This window comes from Triturus cristatus, chromosome 3_1 (genome assembly GCF_964204655.1).
Source record: "Triturus cristatus chromosome 3_1, aTriCri1.1, whole genome shotgun sequence".
NCBI lineage: Eukaryota > Metazoa > Chordata > Amphibia > Caudata > Salamandridae > Triturus > Triturus cristatus.
In genome coordinates this window covers 175593985-175610226 of record NC_140583.1, presented here as the reverse complement: position 1 = coordinate 175610226, position 16242 = coordinate 175593985, and the positions used below count along the sequence as shown (strand labels likewise).

General features: G+C 43.7%; 1 protein-coding gene across 1 annotated transcript in view; it reads right to left on the bottom strand.

Moving 5' to 3' along the window:
- ANO3 (anoctamin 3) overlaps window positions 1–16242 on the bottom strand; it is a 1942403-nt gene that overhangs the window by 263317 nt on the left and 1662844 nt on the right. The window contains exon 18 of the mRNA XM_085643623.1: window positions 8587–8623. Within this exon, the coding sequence (XP_085499749.1) occupies window positions 8587–8623 (37 nt within the window). The remainder of the gene's footprint in view (window positions 1–8586; window positions 8624–16242) is intronic.

Here is a 16242-nt window from a genome sequence, read left to right as displayed (position 1 = left end):
TTAATAAAGGACACGTCCCTTTCTTTAGATGAGCCACGTCTAAAGAAAGGGCCATCTCCACCATTAAAATGAAAGCGCTGTTTGGGGCTCTTTCATCAAATAAGCATTGTTTTTCAAACAAGTGCTTTTTTGGTAAAGCTCCCCATACTACGCTTTTACTTTAATAGGGGCCGCGCCCCATTCTTTAGACCCGGTTCGTCTAAAGAAAGGGGCCTGGCCTCTATTAACATGTAAGCGCATCATGGGGCTCTTGGAAAAAACAAATATTTCCACTACAATAGGTCTCGAATTTGCGATAATTTAAGCTATTATCATTTACAATGCCAATAGCTCAAACTCTCATAAATGCGAGACTTATTGCATTGCAAATGCTTGTTGTTACTGTTACAGTAACAAAACCGCCCCCACCTGAAAAACCGCCCCTCACCCATTCAGCCTCCCGGGGAAACGCCGGATGCCCTGCAAGGCCAGTCCGGCCCTGGGTGCCACATACGAGGTCGTGGTACAAAGGGTTGGAGGAGCCCAAGACGCGCCACCGTTGGGGGTGCACTTCCGGGATGCGTATTCCTGTGTCCGGAGGGCCCTTGCCCTCATCCAAAAGTAGAGAGGGCTCCTGCGAAAGGCAGAACAACCTCTGCATCTGTCACTGCTGGGATCTCTCTGGCATATACACCAACTCGGAGAATGTGTGCATGCACAGGGAGAGTCCATTTGATGTAACGGGATGTACACAATCACACTATGCTTGTTTACATAACCCAGGCCCTTTTGCTTGTTACAATTTAGAAATAATACAGATAGCCATAACCCAGTGGTTTCAAAAAACAACCCTACCTTTAAAAAGCTCTCAAATAGATCTAATACAAGTTGAGCTTTTTTGGAGATTGGACAGTATATACACCCAGCGAACAGAAAGCACGTGACATTTTACTGGTATTAAAACACCAGCTGAAGCTCACAGATGTGGGTCTGTTTGTGTGCCTGTCAAAACTGTGCATCTGCGAAGACTCTTTGGACAACTCATTCACAGGTATCTCTTCCTTTGAAATTGTTTTCAGAATACTGTTTTAACACTGCATTAATTTCCCCTGGCAGCTTAGCCAGAACGAATCCTGCTTTCTGCCCCAAGCATTGTTGATCTGGGAAACACTGTCAGAAATCAAAAAGAGGCGATCTAGACGAAGCAGCTAACCGTATGTTCCAAACCTGCAGAAATCCATCGTGTGTCTAAAACAAAAGCAGTTTTCGCCCAGGGCAATCAGTGGTCACTGGGCCTCGATAGTGGCAGATAGGCCTGCTCACATATGGTGTCCCCGAGCATATATATACTATGGGACTCGAACTCTTTTCAGCACTTGACTCTCAGGGTAGAGAGCCCCAGCAGGGCAAGACTTCCACAGTGAGATGTGAGAAAACAGAACTCAACAGCCACATCAATAACACTCAGTATATCCACGTACAGTCATTGATTTTACTTTGTAAAAGAAAGCATACTCTAATATAAACAATGCTAAAGGCTATGCATGTTATTGTACAGGTTTGGGCATAATTCAATACTAGAAAGTTACAGCAACTTACCAATGTTTTTATAAAGTAAAGATAACAACTACAATATTTTACACAAGTGTTTCTTGCTAGACAAAGCAGGCCTATGGACTTTAACAGCAGATTTTCTATAATGTTACAATCAGGCCGACATTATTTAATACACGCTTTTTATAATGCAATAATCCGGCCTACCAAATTTGGAATATGCTTTCCACTACAAAAAAATCAGGATTCCAAGATTTGTCATTGCCTTGCAACAACAAAGTCCCTTCTAGAAAAAACAGGCTTACCTTCATAAAGTTCTATTTTGAAGAATATAACTAAATTCCAACCAAATCCAGTGCTAATCAAAATGCCCCTACTGGAGTGAAGGAGTTGGCAGGAGAGGATCCTCTATAAAGACTCGGCCTCGTTAACAAGATATCCATAATGCAGCATTTCAGATTTAATACCCAGTCAGTCCCAACCTGATTCAGAATTCCTATCTGTGGAGGGGCCAGCACATCATCCTACCAGATCGAATTTCCTCTCCTTGATACTTGCCAATTCTGTGTTCTAGTTGTCTTTTTTGCACAAGTGGGAAATCAGGTCACTCTAATAATTCACTTTCATACAGCTTGTTCAGTGACTAGCATTTTGGATTTGTCTATGAGAGCTGCCCTTTCCCCTTGGCTTCTCTTGCTTCTGGTTTCATTCAGTGACAATCTCATTGGTCACATTGAGGAGTTCAATCAGCTGAACGATCTGTATGAAAGTTAATTGTTAGAGTGACCTGATTTCCCACTTGTGCAAAAAAGACAACTAGAACACAGAATTGGCAAGTGTCAAGGAGAGGAAATTAGATCGTAGGATGATGTGCTGACTCTTTGAATCCCCAAAAGAAACTTCAGGAAGCACTCACTGAAGTTTGGAGAACTTTTGTGAAAAAGCTCCATAAGGTGACCAACCCGGTGTCGAGAATCAAGCCGACAACGTCCAACAACGACCCGGCCTGGATTTCAGTTTCAATCCGCAGAAAGCTCCAGAGCTCAAGACTTTGGCGAGTTGACCAGGTGCTCTGGCAAATTGAAGCCACTGCTTTTCCGGCAAGATGGAGAGGATCTATCGACGTTGAGGGAAAATCCTCCAGAAAAGTGTTCAAGTGCGGAGGTAAAATTTTGACGAGGCCTTCTGCCTAGTGTATCCGAACAGAGCTCGATCGCGGTCGGCCTAAAACTTTGACTTTGTCCCAGTCAAACGTAACTATAGATGTCCCAATTTGGCGCTTTTGGTTTTTAAGAACTCCGAAGTGTTTATTCTTGAAAAATTCATATTTCTGGTTTCCTACATTGGATTGTTGTAGATTTTAAAGATAAAAATATTTCATATTTTTATACATTGGTGTTAGATTGTGTGTTGTGCCGTACCTATTTGATATTGTGGAGTTTTTAAATGCTTTACACACCTGTCTCCTAAGTTAAGCCTGCCTGCTCGTTGCCAGCTACTATTGCATTGTGGCTTTATTGCTAGCGATAGACATAAACTTACCCCTACTTATAATTCACCTTCCAACAGTTGGATTCCAGTCTCACAATGGACCATCAAGCCAAAAAGCTTGCTGCCGGGTGGAATGGCATTTTGAGACTGCTGAGGATGGTACTTAGTCTTCTTCCTTTCACAGCTAGAAGAGTGATTTTGCAGGCCCTCGTGTTATCATGCCTCGGCTACGGGAATGCCTTGTATCTTGGTCCCGTTATTTTGTCAGAAGGTTGCAGACTGTGCAGAAGGCTTCTGCACGACTCCTGATGACTATCCCCAAAATATCAGGCTGCCACCAGGGCTCTGGTAGATCTCCACTGGCTTCCGATAGAACGATGAGCACAGTTCAAGACCCTATGCATTCTGCACAGAGAAATCATTAACAAAGGCCACCCACTGCTAAAACCTCTAGCCTCCCCATACATGCAAGGTAGATTTCTCAGATCCTTTTCAGCACATCTACTAAACGCTCCTAAGATCTCTAAATCCCGATGGGGTGGCTGCTCAACATCTTTTCTAGCTCCTAAACTCTGGAACACTCTACATTTAGATTTTCGCTTACTGGAGCATGAACCTCCCTTCCGTAAAGCCTTAAAGCCTTGGCTGTCAGTAACTAATTCTCCTCAACAGCTATTGATGAATTGTGATATCTGTTTCAGTCCCATTGGAGGCCTTTGGGTAGCCTTGCGCTATATCAAAACTCCAGACTAGACTAGACTAATTCCATTCCCACATGCAAGGGGCAGGTGATCATGGGCATGTTGTAAACATAAAAACAACAAGCAGAGAACCAATTTGATTGCACCTGTGGAAATAGATAACTGTCAAGTTATTGGAGCAAGTAACTGTCCAATTCATTCATGGGGGAAGTGCAATTCCAGTGCCTGGAGTAAACCTCTTGTTTACAAAGCAATCAATCAAACAATAAATCAGGGTTTTGTAGAGCGCACTACTCACCCGTGAGGGTCTCAAGGCGGTGAGGGGGTGGGTATGAGCAGCTCCGTTGGGGTCAGTCGAAGAGCCAGGTCTTGAGGTCCTTTCTGAATTGGTGCAGTGTCGGGCTTTGTCAGAGGTGAAGGGGGAGTTTATTCCAGGTTTGTTAGACCTGGCATCCTTGGCATGGTTTTTCCCTTCTTTTTTGGCCTCTACCTCCTGTGTTTTTGATGCTGTGCTAAATTTTGTTTTGCTGGCTTAGATGCTTTAGGCACTTTGCCACTGCTGATCAGTGTCAAAGTGCAAGTGCTCCCTGTGTAAATTGATATTGGGATTGGTTCTCCCTGATTGGCATATTTGTTTTACCAGTAGGTCCCTAGTAAAGTGCACTAAGTGTGCCAGGGCGGGTAAATTAAATGCTACTAGTGGGCCTGCAGCACTAGTTGTGTCACCCAGATGAGTAGCCCTGAAAAGATGTCTCAGGCCTGCCATCGCAGGTCCTGCACACAGTTTGTTAACTGCCATGTCGACCTGGTCAGTGCACTCGCTTGCCAGGCCTTACCCTTCCCTTTTCTTACACATAGGACACCCCTATGGTAGACCCAAGGTACCCCCCTGGGCAGGGTGCAGTGTATGTGAAAGGTAGGACCTGTACTGGTGTATGTAACATGTCCTGATAGTGAAATATTGCCAATTTTGTTTTTCACTATTGAAAGGCTATCTTGCCCATAGGACAGAACGGGGAATGCTTTGTGACATTTTACAAGCATATCTTCCCGGAGGGATAAGATGTAAAATTGGAGTTTGATACCCCTGAACTCAGAATTAAATAACACATCTTTTAGTAAAGATGGTTTTTAAATTGTGCGTTTGAAAACACCACTTTTAGAAAGTGCCTATTTTCTTGTTCAACCTTCCTGTGTGCCTCTGCCTGTTTGTGGATTGACTGTCTGGCTTGAGAGTGACCGGGGCTGGGGAGGCTCCAGGAGTCTGGGTGAGTCAGCACCAGGCTGAATAGGCCTGATCTGCCTTTGGAGTGGTGGGAGGAGTAGCACCTGTACCTGAATAGGGCTCTGCCTGCTTTCAGCAATGCTGGCTCTTCCCCACTGTGGTGTGTCTGAAGCCAAGGCTCACACTAACAAATCATGTTGTGGTGCACTGGCAGAGTTCCCACAGAGCTGGTTTGAACTGGGCTCAAAGCCCCGTGCATAAAGAGAACAAAGACATTTTGGGGTATAAGTATCAGACCTAAAACCCCTGAACTTTAGATCATTCCTGGAATTCAAGAGGAACCTTTGCCAAGGAGAAGAGCTGGAGAGACTGAGGAGAAGTACTGCCCTTGCTGTATGTCTGGGGTTCGCTGCAGTTGCTGTTTCTGCCAAGGAAAGGGGAAGGAATTTGCTGTGTGCTGTGTCCCCTGCTTATAGGAGATCTCCGAGGGCCTGAAGTGAGCTGGCCTCCTGATCAGAAGTCTCAGGGACACAAAAACTTCACGCCTAGCTCCCCTGAACTCTGCTGTTGTGAGTTCTGACCTGCCTTGAGGTGCCTGTGCCAGTTTTGAGCCTATGGAGGTTGTTGCTGCTGTTTGGGAGCCGGAAGAGAGAAGAAACTCAAAAAAATACAGAAATCGACGCATCGCTCTTCTTGCGGATGTTTTCCCGACGCATCTTCATTGCGCAAGAAGAATTTCCACGCATCGCCGTGCCGCTGCAAAAGCCGTCACAGCGCCTGTCGTCGCGGCAAGAATCGACGCATCGCGGCTGAAGAGGACCAAAAGCAGTGCCGCGCAACGCCGCCACATCGATCACCGATGCATCCCGAAGATCCACGCATTGTACTTGTGTTACATGCTTCCCCGACGCATCACCTGTGGACCAGAACCCGCACAAAGAATCGACGCATCACTCCCCCTTCAGACCGGAATCAACACAGCCCTTCCTCTGCGTGCAGCGGGACTGTCGCATCGCCTCCTCAGGGTCTCAGGATTGTTGCATCTCTTTGTTTTCCAACACTTCGGCTGTTTGGCTTGGTGAACTTTGACACAACTATAGGTACTTTGGTAAAAAGTCATGCATCCATAGTTTTCTATGGTAGACGTTCTTGAAATTTTTGAAAATCATATTTTTAATTTGGATTTTTGTTGTTTTGGTCTTGTTTAGTTTAGATAAAGATACTTTATTCTTCTAAACTGGTATGGTGTCCTTTTGTGGTGTTTTCTCAGTGTTACTGTGAGTGTTGGTGCAAATACTTTACACATTGCCTTTGGGATAAGCCTGTCTGCTCGTGCTAAGCTCCCAACGGGGTGAGCAGGGGTTATCTAAAGTGTGTATCCCCCTTACCCTGACTAGAAGCAGGGGTCCCTATCTGCGCAAAGGTACCTACCTCTGCAAACTAGAGACCCCCATTCCTAACAAGGTTTTGGCTGCGTGCGTGGTAGGAGAAGGATGCCTGCTTTGGTCCTGTGGAAACATGGGCCGCTGGCTCAGGCGAGGTTGGCTGAGTGGAGGTTTCTCTTGGGAACATGGAAGGAGATTCGGTCGTTGAGGTATTGGGGTCTGGTGTTGTGGAGGGCTTTGTAGGTATGTGTGAGCAGCTTACATGTTCCACCGCCTACATGTTACTGTGGTTAATTCAAACATGGTCCAGCTCTTTTGCTTCACTTAGTACTGAAGAAAATATGCATCATATTGATGAACATTTCACTTAGGATTTAGAGTGCTTAAGACCCTTTCCACCCCTGTTACTACTAGGGATAAACAGAGATCTCATGGCAAACAGACTTTCAATATGTCATAACCAGGTAATAAGAGGACACACCACTTTTCACCTCTCTCCAGGTACACGGTACCCCGTGGGTACAGTTTAAGTCTAATTACTGGGCACTAAGATTTCCAAATCTAGCCATCAGGCTAAGCACTTCAACTGCATCTGTCTTTAAGGGAAGATTTGCCGCTCTTCTCAGGCAACCCAGGTATTAACCATACAGGTAACTCTTGACACCCGCGAATCTGGGAAAACCATTGGCTAAAAGACATTGATGCCTCCTGGTGCTTTCATGACAGGGATCTACACTTTGAAGCTGCAGAACCCATTCTTCTGCCATCATTTCAATATTTTCTTTTGTATGTTTGTAATGATAAACCCTTTTTATTGGTAAAGCTGGATTTTACATTATAATTTAGAAAATGCCACTTTTAGAAAGTTGGCATTTTCCTGCCCTTAGTCCTGTGTACCTACAACCTCTCTTAGATCACATAACTGAGTGTAGCTGACAGTTAGACTTTGCAATGTCCTCCCAGACAGTCACACAATAGAGGGATTAGGTGCGCCTGAATGTGCCATCTACTGAGAGGATGGGGGGGATAGAACTGACCACAGCCCCACTTAGACCTCAATAGCCTGTACTCTGCCTTCACACAAAGGGCCTAACAACCATGTATTGTCACTACAGCCATCTTGGAGCCAGGGCAGGGGAGTCAGGAAATTCCATTCACTTCAAAGAACCTTTCCAGAAGCTTCTCCCACCTTCCTTAAGAAGGACGCCTGGGTATAAATATACGACCTTCAGACCCACTCTTCAGTACACTTCTGGACCTGTGGATACCCAGCCAGGAGGAAGGACTGCTGTGCTGCTGTAAGAACTGCCAATCTACTCTGCTGCTCCGAATGACTGCTACTCTTCTGGATTAATGCCCCGTTTGTCCCACTGCTCTGATACCTTCTGCCTGGGTACAAGTACTGGAACTTTAACTGTCCTAGGTCCTCCAGAGTGTCTTACAAGGGCTAGTTTGCTGGACTCCTGTTTAGAGCCACGGGACACAAAAGGTTCCAAACACTGCTTGTGTGATGCATAAACACTTTACACATTGCCTCTAATTTAAAGCAGATTGCTCTTTGTGCCATGCTACCCAGGGTTAAGCACAGGTTAATTGAGGGACATTTTGTGGTTCACCCCACAAAAAGTTGCGGCTGTTGCTTCGCCAGAGCCAACACCCTAGTCAATCAACATCCCAATTTCTCACAGTTAGTTATATAGATTCACTGAACATATGTTTGGTGTTAAGAATATAACAGAAATCACTGTGATTGTGGCATTGTTAATGGTTATTCCCTGTATTTGTTGAATTGTTCCATTTATAGAGTAAACTTTATTTACAGAGGGAGACTCACTAATGCATATATACTACAGTGTAATGAATAGATTTTCGAATTTAGATGCATATTTTCAGCAGGGTGGTTATATTCTCTTCACATTAAATTTGAACCACAAGATAATGCTTTTCATTTATTTTTCTTTTTTCTCCCATGGGATGTTAAACATATACAACTCACTTACTTGATGATGACGTCCATTAATGCAATAGGCTGGCAGTTACTATAGCATCTGGTTCATAACAGGATTTCACTGAACGGCTTTATGGAAAGGGATTAGCGATAAAGGCACGGTTTTACTAAATATGGACAAACACATACATTCAGAGACTCTTTGCAAAGCCTTGCATGCCTTCTTTGAATTAGTATGACTAGTATTTAGAAGTCTACTTGCAGAGTAAAATAACAACGAGATCACTGTTTATATGCACTCACCTAAATTTGTTAACAAGTATGCAACTTTTTCATATACCTACAAAAGAAAACAAATAGACATAAGACATTGGTTACGTATATTTGTTGTAGTCATTATAGAGACATTTTCATAAAAGCTGCATTTTTTGTTCTAACTACTGTTTTCATCATTGGCTGTTGTGATAATAGCACTCAGTGATGGACTGAAAGAGAAGATCAAGGTAAGACGCTTACTCTTTTACGGGTCTATGCTTTGTGTAAAAAATGGATTCTGACATTGAGTGCACGCCCAGACAGCACACCCAGCGTTAGGCACAAGTCACTGCATTACAAGTGCAGCTTCTTTATACAGAGAGACAGATTTACAAAGGGTTCATGTGATGGAGCGGGTAAAATGTTTTTTTTTTATATACCCAATCCATTTATATAGGTTTATATTAAAAGGACTAATAATTAATTCTAATGATTAATAGAGTGATGTGATAATATTAAACCAACCTTATTAACCAAGAGAATACACGTGGGAAAGCATTTGCATGGCTAAAATAATAAGTGAACTAAGTTTGTATGCATATTAAGACGATAAGTGTTGCTTAGGCAGTGTTAATGTGATTTGCGCTTAAATAAACCAGCATTAACGGCTTTAAATGTTGCATATGGCTAGATAAATGCATACACATAAGGGTATTAGCAAGGGAATAACATTGTTTTAATCATTTCTATGTATTAATTACGGTTTTGTGTTGCTTTGCTTAAAGTTGACTATTCTGGCCTACCAAAAGATGGCTGCTGACTGAACCCTAACTAAAGTACACGACTACATAAATTGAGCAATGGAGAAAGGCGCCTGCACTGACTTCGTTTGTGGCCTTTCCATGACCCGTCAGGCCTGGCTTATGAAGACTACCCTGGGCGAGGTGCCAATGTCCCTGAACGTGAAGTAATTGTTGCCAATGTGAAAAATGAACTACCAAAAGCCACCTATTTCCAATAAGACTGATACTTTCTTGACCAGGGAACGGACTTTCCCATACGCCGAAAGTTGATCTTCGTCCCCATGTGAAAATTTGAAAATGTTTCTTAATGTAAGTTGGTATATATTCGAATTCAGCCAATCAGTGGCCTGGGAATAAAGAAAATGTTACTGTTATATGTAAATTTTAGTATATATATTAGTAGTCTAGAGAGGGAAAGTACCCCTAGCTGATCGATGCTACTCTACGCGACACTCCATGCTGCTCTTCGCTAGCGATCCTTATGCTGACGGAAGAGGACGGGACTTTAGGACTCTGATGAACTTTCTGAGGACCAGTTCTGACTTAGAAAACGACAATTAGCCAGAATAGGTAAATATGACAAAAGATAATATTGCATTATTAGGATTTAACCTGCATTTTAATTAGATAAAGAAAATCATTATTTTAAGAACTGTGTCGGGTGATTATTTCTTTGAAAATGTGTATTGAGTAAATTAAGAGTTAAGTGCTTCATCAAATTCACTATCAACTAAATGATCCGATCAACCTCCAGATGGGGGAACTGTTAGGGTAATTCAGTAGAAGTGGTTTCCTCTATCCAGTTAAAGAGCTGTAGTTCGGGATTTGATATCCCTCTGTAGGCACGGATAGTTTGAGAGAATGAATGTTGGTGTTATGGGCCCCACCAGCGTGTGATGTGTGCATGTGTGTGTGACTGAGATATCATTCCGTCCGTGGAAGCAGGGGGAGATTTTGTGTTCTGAACTGCACCAGTATTTTCTGGTAGCTAGAGATGGTTTTTATTGTTTTGGTTTTATGATTTTGGCATGTATATAGCTTATCGATTATTGATTGGTATTGATATATGTACTAACACTATATTTTGAAGTCGTATTGAGTTTTATGTTGTCTGTACAGCTTCTGGGAGGTAGGAAGTCGGGAATTGATGACAGTTCCGTAGTAGAGCAGAGGTAAGTGCTGCTCTCGGGAAGGACGGGATTGTGGTTGCCCGTAGGTACACGGGAGAAACGTGTGACAATTGAAGTTGCACGGCATTTTGTCTGGGTTCGATTCGGCAGCATCGTTGTGTGTTGCCATTAGTGATATTCTGTGTGAGAAAGGTGTAAATGATAGCAAAGGGTTACCTGTGAAATTTTGGTCTTAGGTACCAGGAAACCAATTGGCATACCAATAACGCTTATCACTGAAAAGGTAGCAGGTGTACTCTGAGCTTTGTTAACGTATGTTATAATTCTGTAGTAGGACAGACTGTTCGCTGTTCTCGGAAAAGGCAGGATTCTGTGTGAATGAACTATATTTTCTTGTGTGAAAGTGCGTGAATGAAATAGCATTCAGGTTAATTGCGGAACTCTGGTTTTATTTCTCAGGAGCATTGCGTTTCCAACTATGTGTCGTAATTCCGGAGAGAACAGTTAATTGATGCTTGATAGAAGGGTGAGGTAGAGGGATGCGCTACTTTGCCAACGGGCGTAACAATTCTGTAGTAGGGCAGAGGTAAGCGCTGCTCTCGGAAAAACAGGATTCTCGCGGGAAAGGTCTTTTGCTATTCTGTGGTTAGCGAAGCAGACAATGGAGATGTTTGTACGTTGGAACTAACAAGTCTTGTAAAATGGAAACAAAGTCTACCGAGTAGTTTTGTAAAGGAGGGGTAGACTGGAGACAGGAGTCAGGAGCAGGAGCTGCTGCAGCGTCTGCTGACGTCAGGAGGATCGCGCTGGGATTGGACAGCTAGTCAGTGACGTAGACGCTCCAGGATTGGTGCGTTAGTGTGAGTCGCGCAAGGATTGGAGATTGTGACAGTGACATAGACGCGCCAGGATTGGTGCGTGAGTAAGAGTCGCGCCACTATTGGACTAAAGATCGTACAGTTGTAGAAAAGACTAAAGGGTTCACGAAAGGAAGGAAGATGTATTATCATTCACCCGAGAAGAAGAAAAAATCAATGTTCAGTAAATTAAGAAATTGGTTTGTGAAAGACAAAGAGATTGTGACTAGGGAAGGACAGTTACTTCCTCCAGCGAAGACCCCTGCACCCTTCATGGTTGCGAAATATGGGTACCATACTTGCATCTGGTTAGACAATTGGGCAAAATATACCAAGGAAGATGGAGTTTTAGCGTTTCCAGAGGATGGTTCTTTTAATTTGGCAATATTAAGGAACTTACGGGAGAAGATGATGAGCTTAGATCCGCGGCCTAGGCCTACGCAGTTTGAGGCGTTGACAGAGTGGGAGGATGAGATGCATGAGCGAGAAAACCAGAGAAATGGCAGTAGGTACCGATACATGTTCGGACAGCCTAATGATCGCGAAACTCATTGTGACCGAATGAGAAGGTGGCGAGGCGCAAGTATGACTGAAGGATTGTTTCCAGTGAGAACTGCAGGGGAAAGTGAGGGAAGGAAATGCCTAGAATATTAAAATCATGTAGAAACCCGGAGGTATGGGGCTAACGAGACAGACGATGATGTCCTAGATGATATGTTTTTCAAAAGCCCACCTCCGTACAGGCAGGAATCAGAAACGCCAACCGCAGATACACCAGTGAGGGAGTCTCTGAGAATCATTAAGACAAAAGATGTGACTCCGGAGGTAAAGAGAAGGAATTCTCTTAGGGAACGGGGAAAGGGAAATAGGGCAGAGAGAGAAAATTCTAGGGAACTAGCAAAAACTACATTAGAGCTGACAGAGAAAATAAGAGAATTGACTAAAAATCTAGAAGCAGTTACAGTCCCTGTGACCATAGGTCCTGTTATGCCTATTTTTGAGAAGCAGAAAGACAGTGAGCACGGACTAACAGTCCTGTATGTAAACAATAGACAGGCAGAACAGCCCTTGATGAGAGCAAAAAAGAATTCCTGTGGACATACTATGAGTAAAAGTGAATTGCATGTGTCAAATAACCCATTTCATTGTCCTGATAATGCAGAGAGAAGCAGAATGGTAGGAGGATCAATATTAGAACCACAGAGACTGACGGAATCAGGGAATGTAGAAAAATCAGTGGGTATAACTACCGATGAATTGAACGAATGGCTGAAGGGCTTGCAGGATAAAGAAAAAGAATCTCATACCATTGATGTGGCAAAATTACGGATGGTGTTAGAAGAATTGATTGTAGGGACCATCCCCACAGAAAAGCTGAAAAATTACCAAGATGAGGAATTACTGTTTTTGTGCAAAAGTGTTACTTGGAGAGCAAAGAATTTACATGACAGACTAGCAGAAATAGCAAGTGAAATGGGAATTGACATGGACAAGGTAAAGGCTTTACAGAAGCCATATCGAGTGGATTTCACAGAAAAAGACATTGAGAATCTGAACGCTGCAGGACGAATAGGGCAGATTAGGGACATAATCACAGTATTGAGAAAATGGGGAGATGTGGACAAATGGAAAAGCAGATGGTATAGGAAGCGGGATGACACCTCAGACAGAACATTTCCAGCGTTTCCTGTGAGAGAAAAGGAAAAGGTGGTGACAGAGTTCCCCATGTGAGAGATTCCAGGAGGGGGATATGTGCATGTCCCATGGACCAGACAGGACATTTTGTCATTTACAAATGACTTCCCTCGATTACGAGAAAAGCCGGTCGAGTGGTACAGACAGGTAGACAGATTAGTTAAATTATCAAAAGTGCTGTGGATCGATCTGAATAGTCTGTTTGATATAATAGTACCAGCAGACTTGTGGGCAGAGTGCAAGATAGTCATAGATTGGCCGACTAAAGAGTACCCGAGAGATTCCAAAACAGGAGCCCCAGACCCAGAGGTAATGAAGAAATATGAACAGGTTATGGTGTTCTTGAAAAACAAAGTGCCTCCAAAAGAAACAGACTGGGTTAAAATAGATCGAACACATCAGGAAGCAAAAGAGTCAGTCCACGCATACTGTGAGAGGCTAATTTTAGCTTTCAAACAGTTCAGTGGGGATGACAGTCTGGGAGAGAAGGACCTGAGTCATTTTGTGTACAGATTTGTGTATGGTCTGCGTCCCGAAATTGGGGACATGATTAAGCAGCACACCGTGGACTGGCAGAGCAAGAAAATAGATGAGATCCTAAGGCATGCTAAATACTTTAGTGATGAGATTGAGGCAAAGCAGCGAAAGCTAAAAGAAAAGGCAATGTGGGCTCAAGTGAAAGTTGCAGAGAGACAGGAAGCCCAGCTGGTTGAACAAGCTAATAATCCAGGCATTAAACCAAGATTTGGCCCAGGAAAAGGGAAAGGTAATATAGAAGAAGCAAAAAAGAAGTTCCCTTGCCACAATTGCGGAAGGTTAGGGCACTGGAAATCCGAGTGTAAATATCCACCAGGTACTAATAATGAAAATCCGTCATTGAATCCACAGGTGCAGTGTGAGGGGAGTGGCCCACCGCCGCAACAGCAGAAGGCTGTTAATCCACAGAATCAGGTGCCAAAACCACCCTTACCACAGAGCCGGAATACCCAGAAATATAGTAAGGAGACGGGATTCTACAATGAAGAACAGGTAAACAAACCGCAACGCGCGAGTGCTGTGTCACAGTATTGGCTGCAAAATGATGAGAGTAAGTCAGACGAGATTTATTGACGGTGCCGAAAAGAGGAAGCAGGGTGCGTGCTTGGCGCATCTCTAGAAATAGATCAGACAGGACCATTTGTGGATGGGAAAGTTAATGATGAAAACATTACTTTTCTAGTAGACACAGGAGCTACACGATCTACTGTCAGATCAGCAGACGTGAAAAATCTTCCTCTTTCGGATGAAACAATCCAAGTAGTTGGTGTGTCAAACACCCAGATTAGAACGTACCTTACTGAACCGGTAAAGGTTACAATAGGGAAATTTGCAGACATGCACCGATTTGTGGTGTGTGACACCAGTCCTGTGAATTTGCTAGGCAGAGATTTGTTGTGCAAAATGAATTGCACTATATTCTGTACACCAGACGGAATAGCCTTTGAGACACCAGATGAGGATGTTCTGTATAAAATGACCATAGCTAACAGAGAGAGTGAGGTTGCTGGAACCTATGCAATATTCAATCCAGATTAATTGCCCCCAGAATTGAAACAGACAGTGAAGGCAGCAGTCTGGGATTTCACTGGAGAAGATGTAGGCCTGATGAGAAATGTGGACCCAGTAAGAATCGCTGTAAAAGAAGGAGCCGTTTACCCAAACATTCCACAGTATAGACTGACACCCGAAATAATTGCAGGAGTAACCCCTTTGATTGAGAAAATGATCCAGCAAGGAGTGTTAAGAGAAATACTGAGCAGTCCATGTAACTCGCCTATAATGGGACTGAAAAAGCCGAGTGGGAAGTTCAGAATTGTGCAAGATTTGAGAAAAATTAACAAGATTGTTGTGTCATGTTGTCCAATTGTTCCAAATCCCTCAGTAATTTTGTATCAGATTCCTCATGGTGCAGAATGGTACACAGTAATCGATTTGTGTCATGCTTTCTTTTCCATTCCGTTGCATCATGACAGCCAGCCGCTTTTTGCATTTCGGTTTGGAGAGCGTATTTTGGCATGGTGCCGAATCCCACAGGGGTACACAGAGAGCCCCTCTATTTTCAATCAGTTGCTAAAGAAATCTCTGGAAAATCTTAACATGCCTGAGAATTCAGTTTTGGTCCAATATATTGACGACCTATTAGTGGCGTCAAAGACACGTGAGGCCTGTGAAACAGACACCATAGCTTTGCTGAATCATTTGGCAGATGGAGGACTGAAGGTATCTCCAACAAAATTGCAATACTGCAAAAAAGAAGTACAATATTTGGGTCATACTATCGAAAAAGGGCTGAGAAAAGTAACCATAGACAGGATCAGAATCATTAGAGGAATGAGAGCTCCAATGACCCAAAGAGAGGTGAGAATGTTCCTGGGAATGGTTGGTTACTGTCGTCAGTGGATAAGTAATTTTTCCCTGATTGCCAAACCATTGGTGAAATTGACAAAAAGTGAGGTTAAAGACCCCCTTGAACTGAACAAAGAAGAATTGGCAGCATTCAGACAGCTGAAGAACAGTCTTTGTGAAGCCCCAGCTCTGGGGATGCCAGACTATGAGAAAGAGTTTGAACTGTACTGCAGTGAGAGAAACGGATGTGCACTCTCAGTGTTAATACAGAAACATGGAAGACAAAGGAGACCAGTGGCATATTTTTCGTCAATGCTAGATCTCTGTTTTTATTTCCGTTCTTTTTTAGAATTACTGATACCTGGTTTTAACAATTGTTTTAACTATTGGTTTTTATCCTGCTGTCTTTTTGTAATCGCTGCTGGGACATTAGGGGCTTTTAAAAACGTGTGTTAGCTGAAAATTGGATCCGCTTACCCGCACTATCTCTGCAGCCCACACTAGCTCGAGGCATTTTGTCCTGCCCGGTCGCCATCTTGGGTCAGGCACGCGTGAGCAGCAACACCTGGGGTCTGTAGGCAATACGCTATTTAGCATGCGCGCTGTGCGAACGCGCCTAAGGCAAGCCCGTCTGCGCCCGTCCGCGTCCCGGCTGTGGCCGTGGCCCCCCACTCTGCTCCACGGACGGGGGGAACGCGTGCAGCGCTGATGTACGGTAGGGATGAGCTATGTAGTTTGTTCTTACCTGTATGCTCCTCACACCCTCAGTTCGATTTGTCGGATGCTCAGGAGCATGTCTGTACTATATGTGGTTTTTGTCTCCCGGACTCCTCC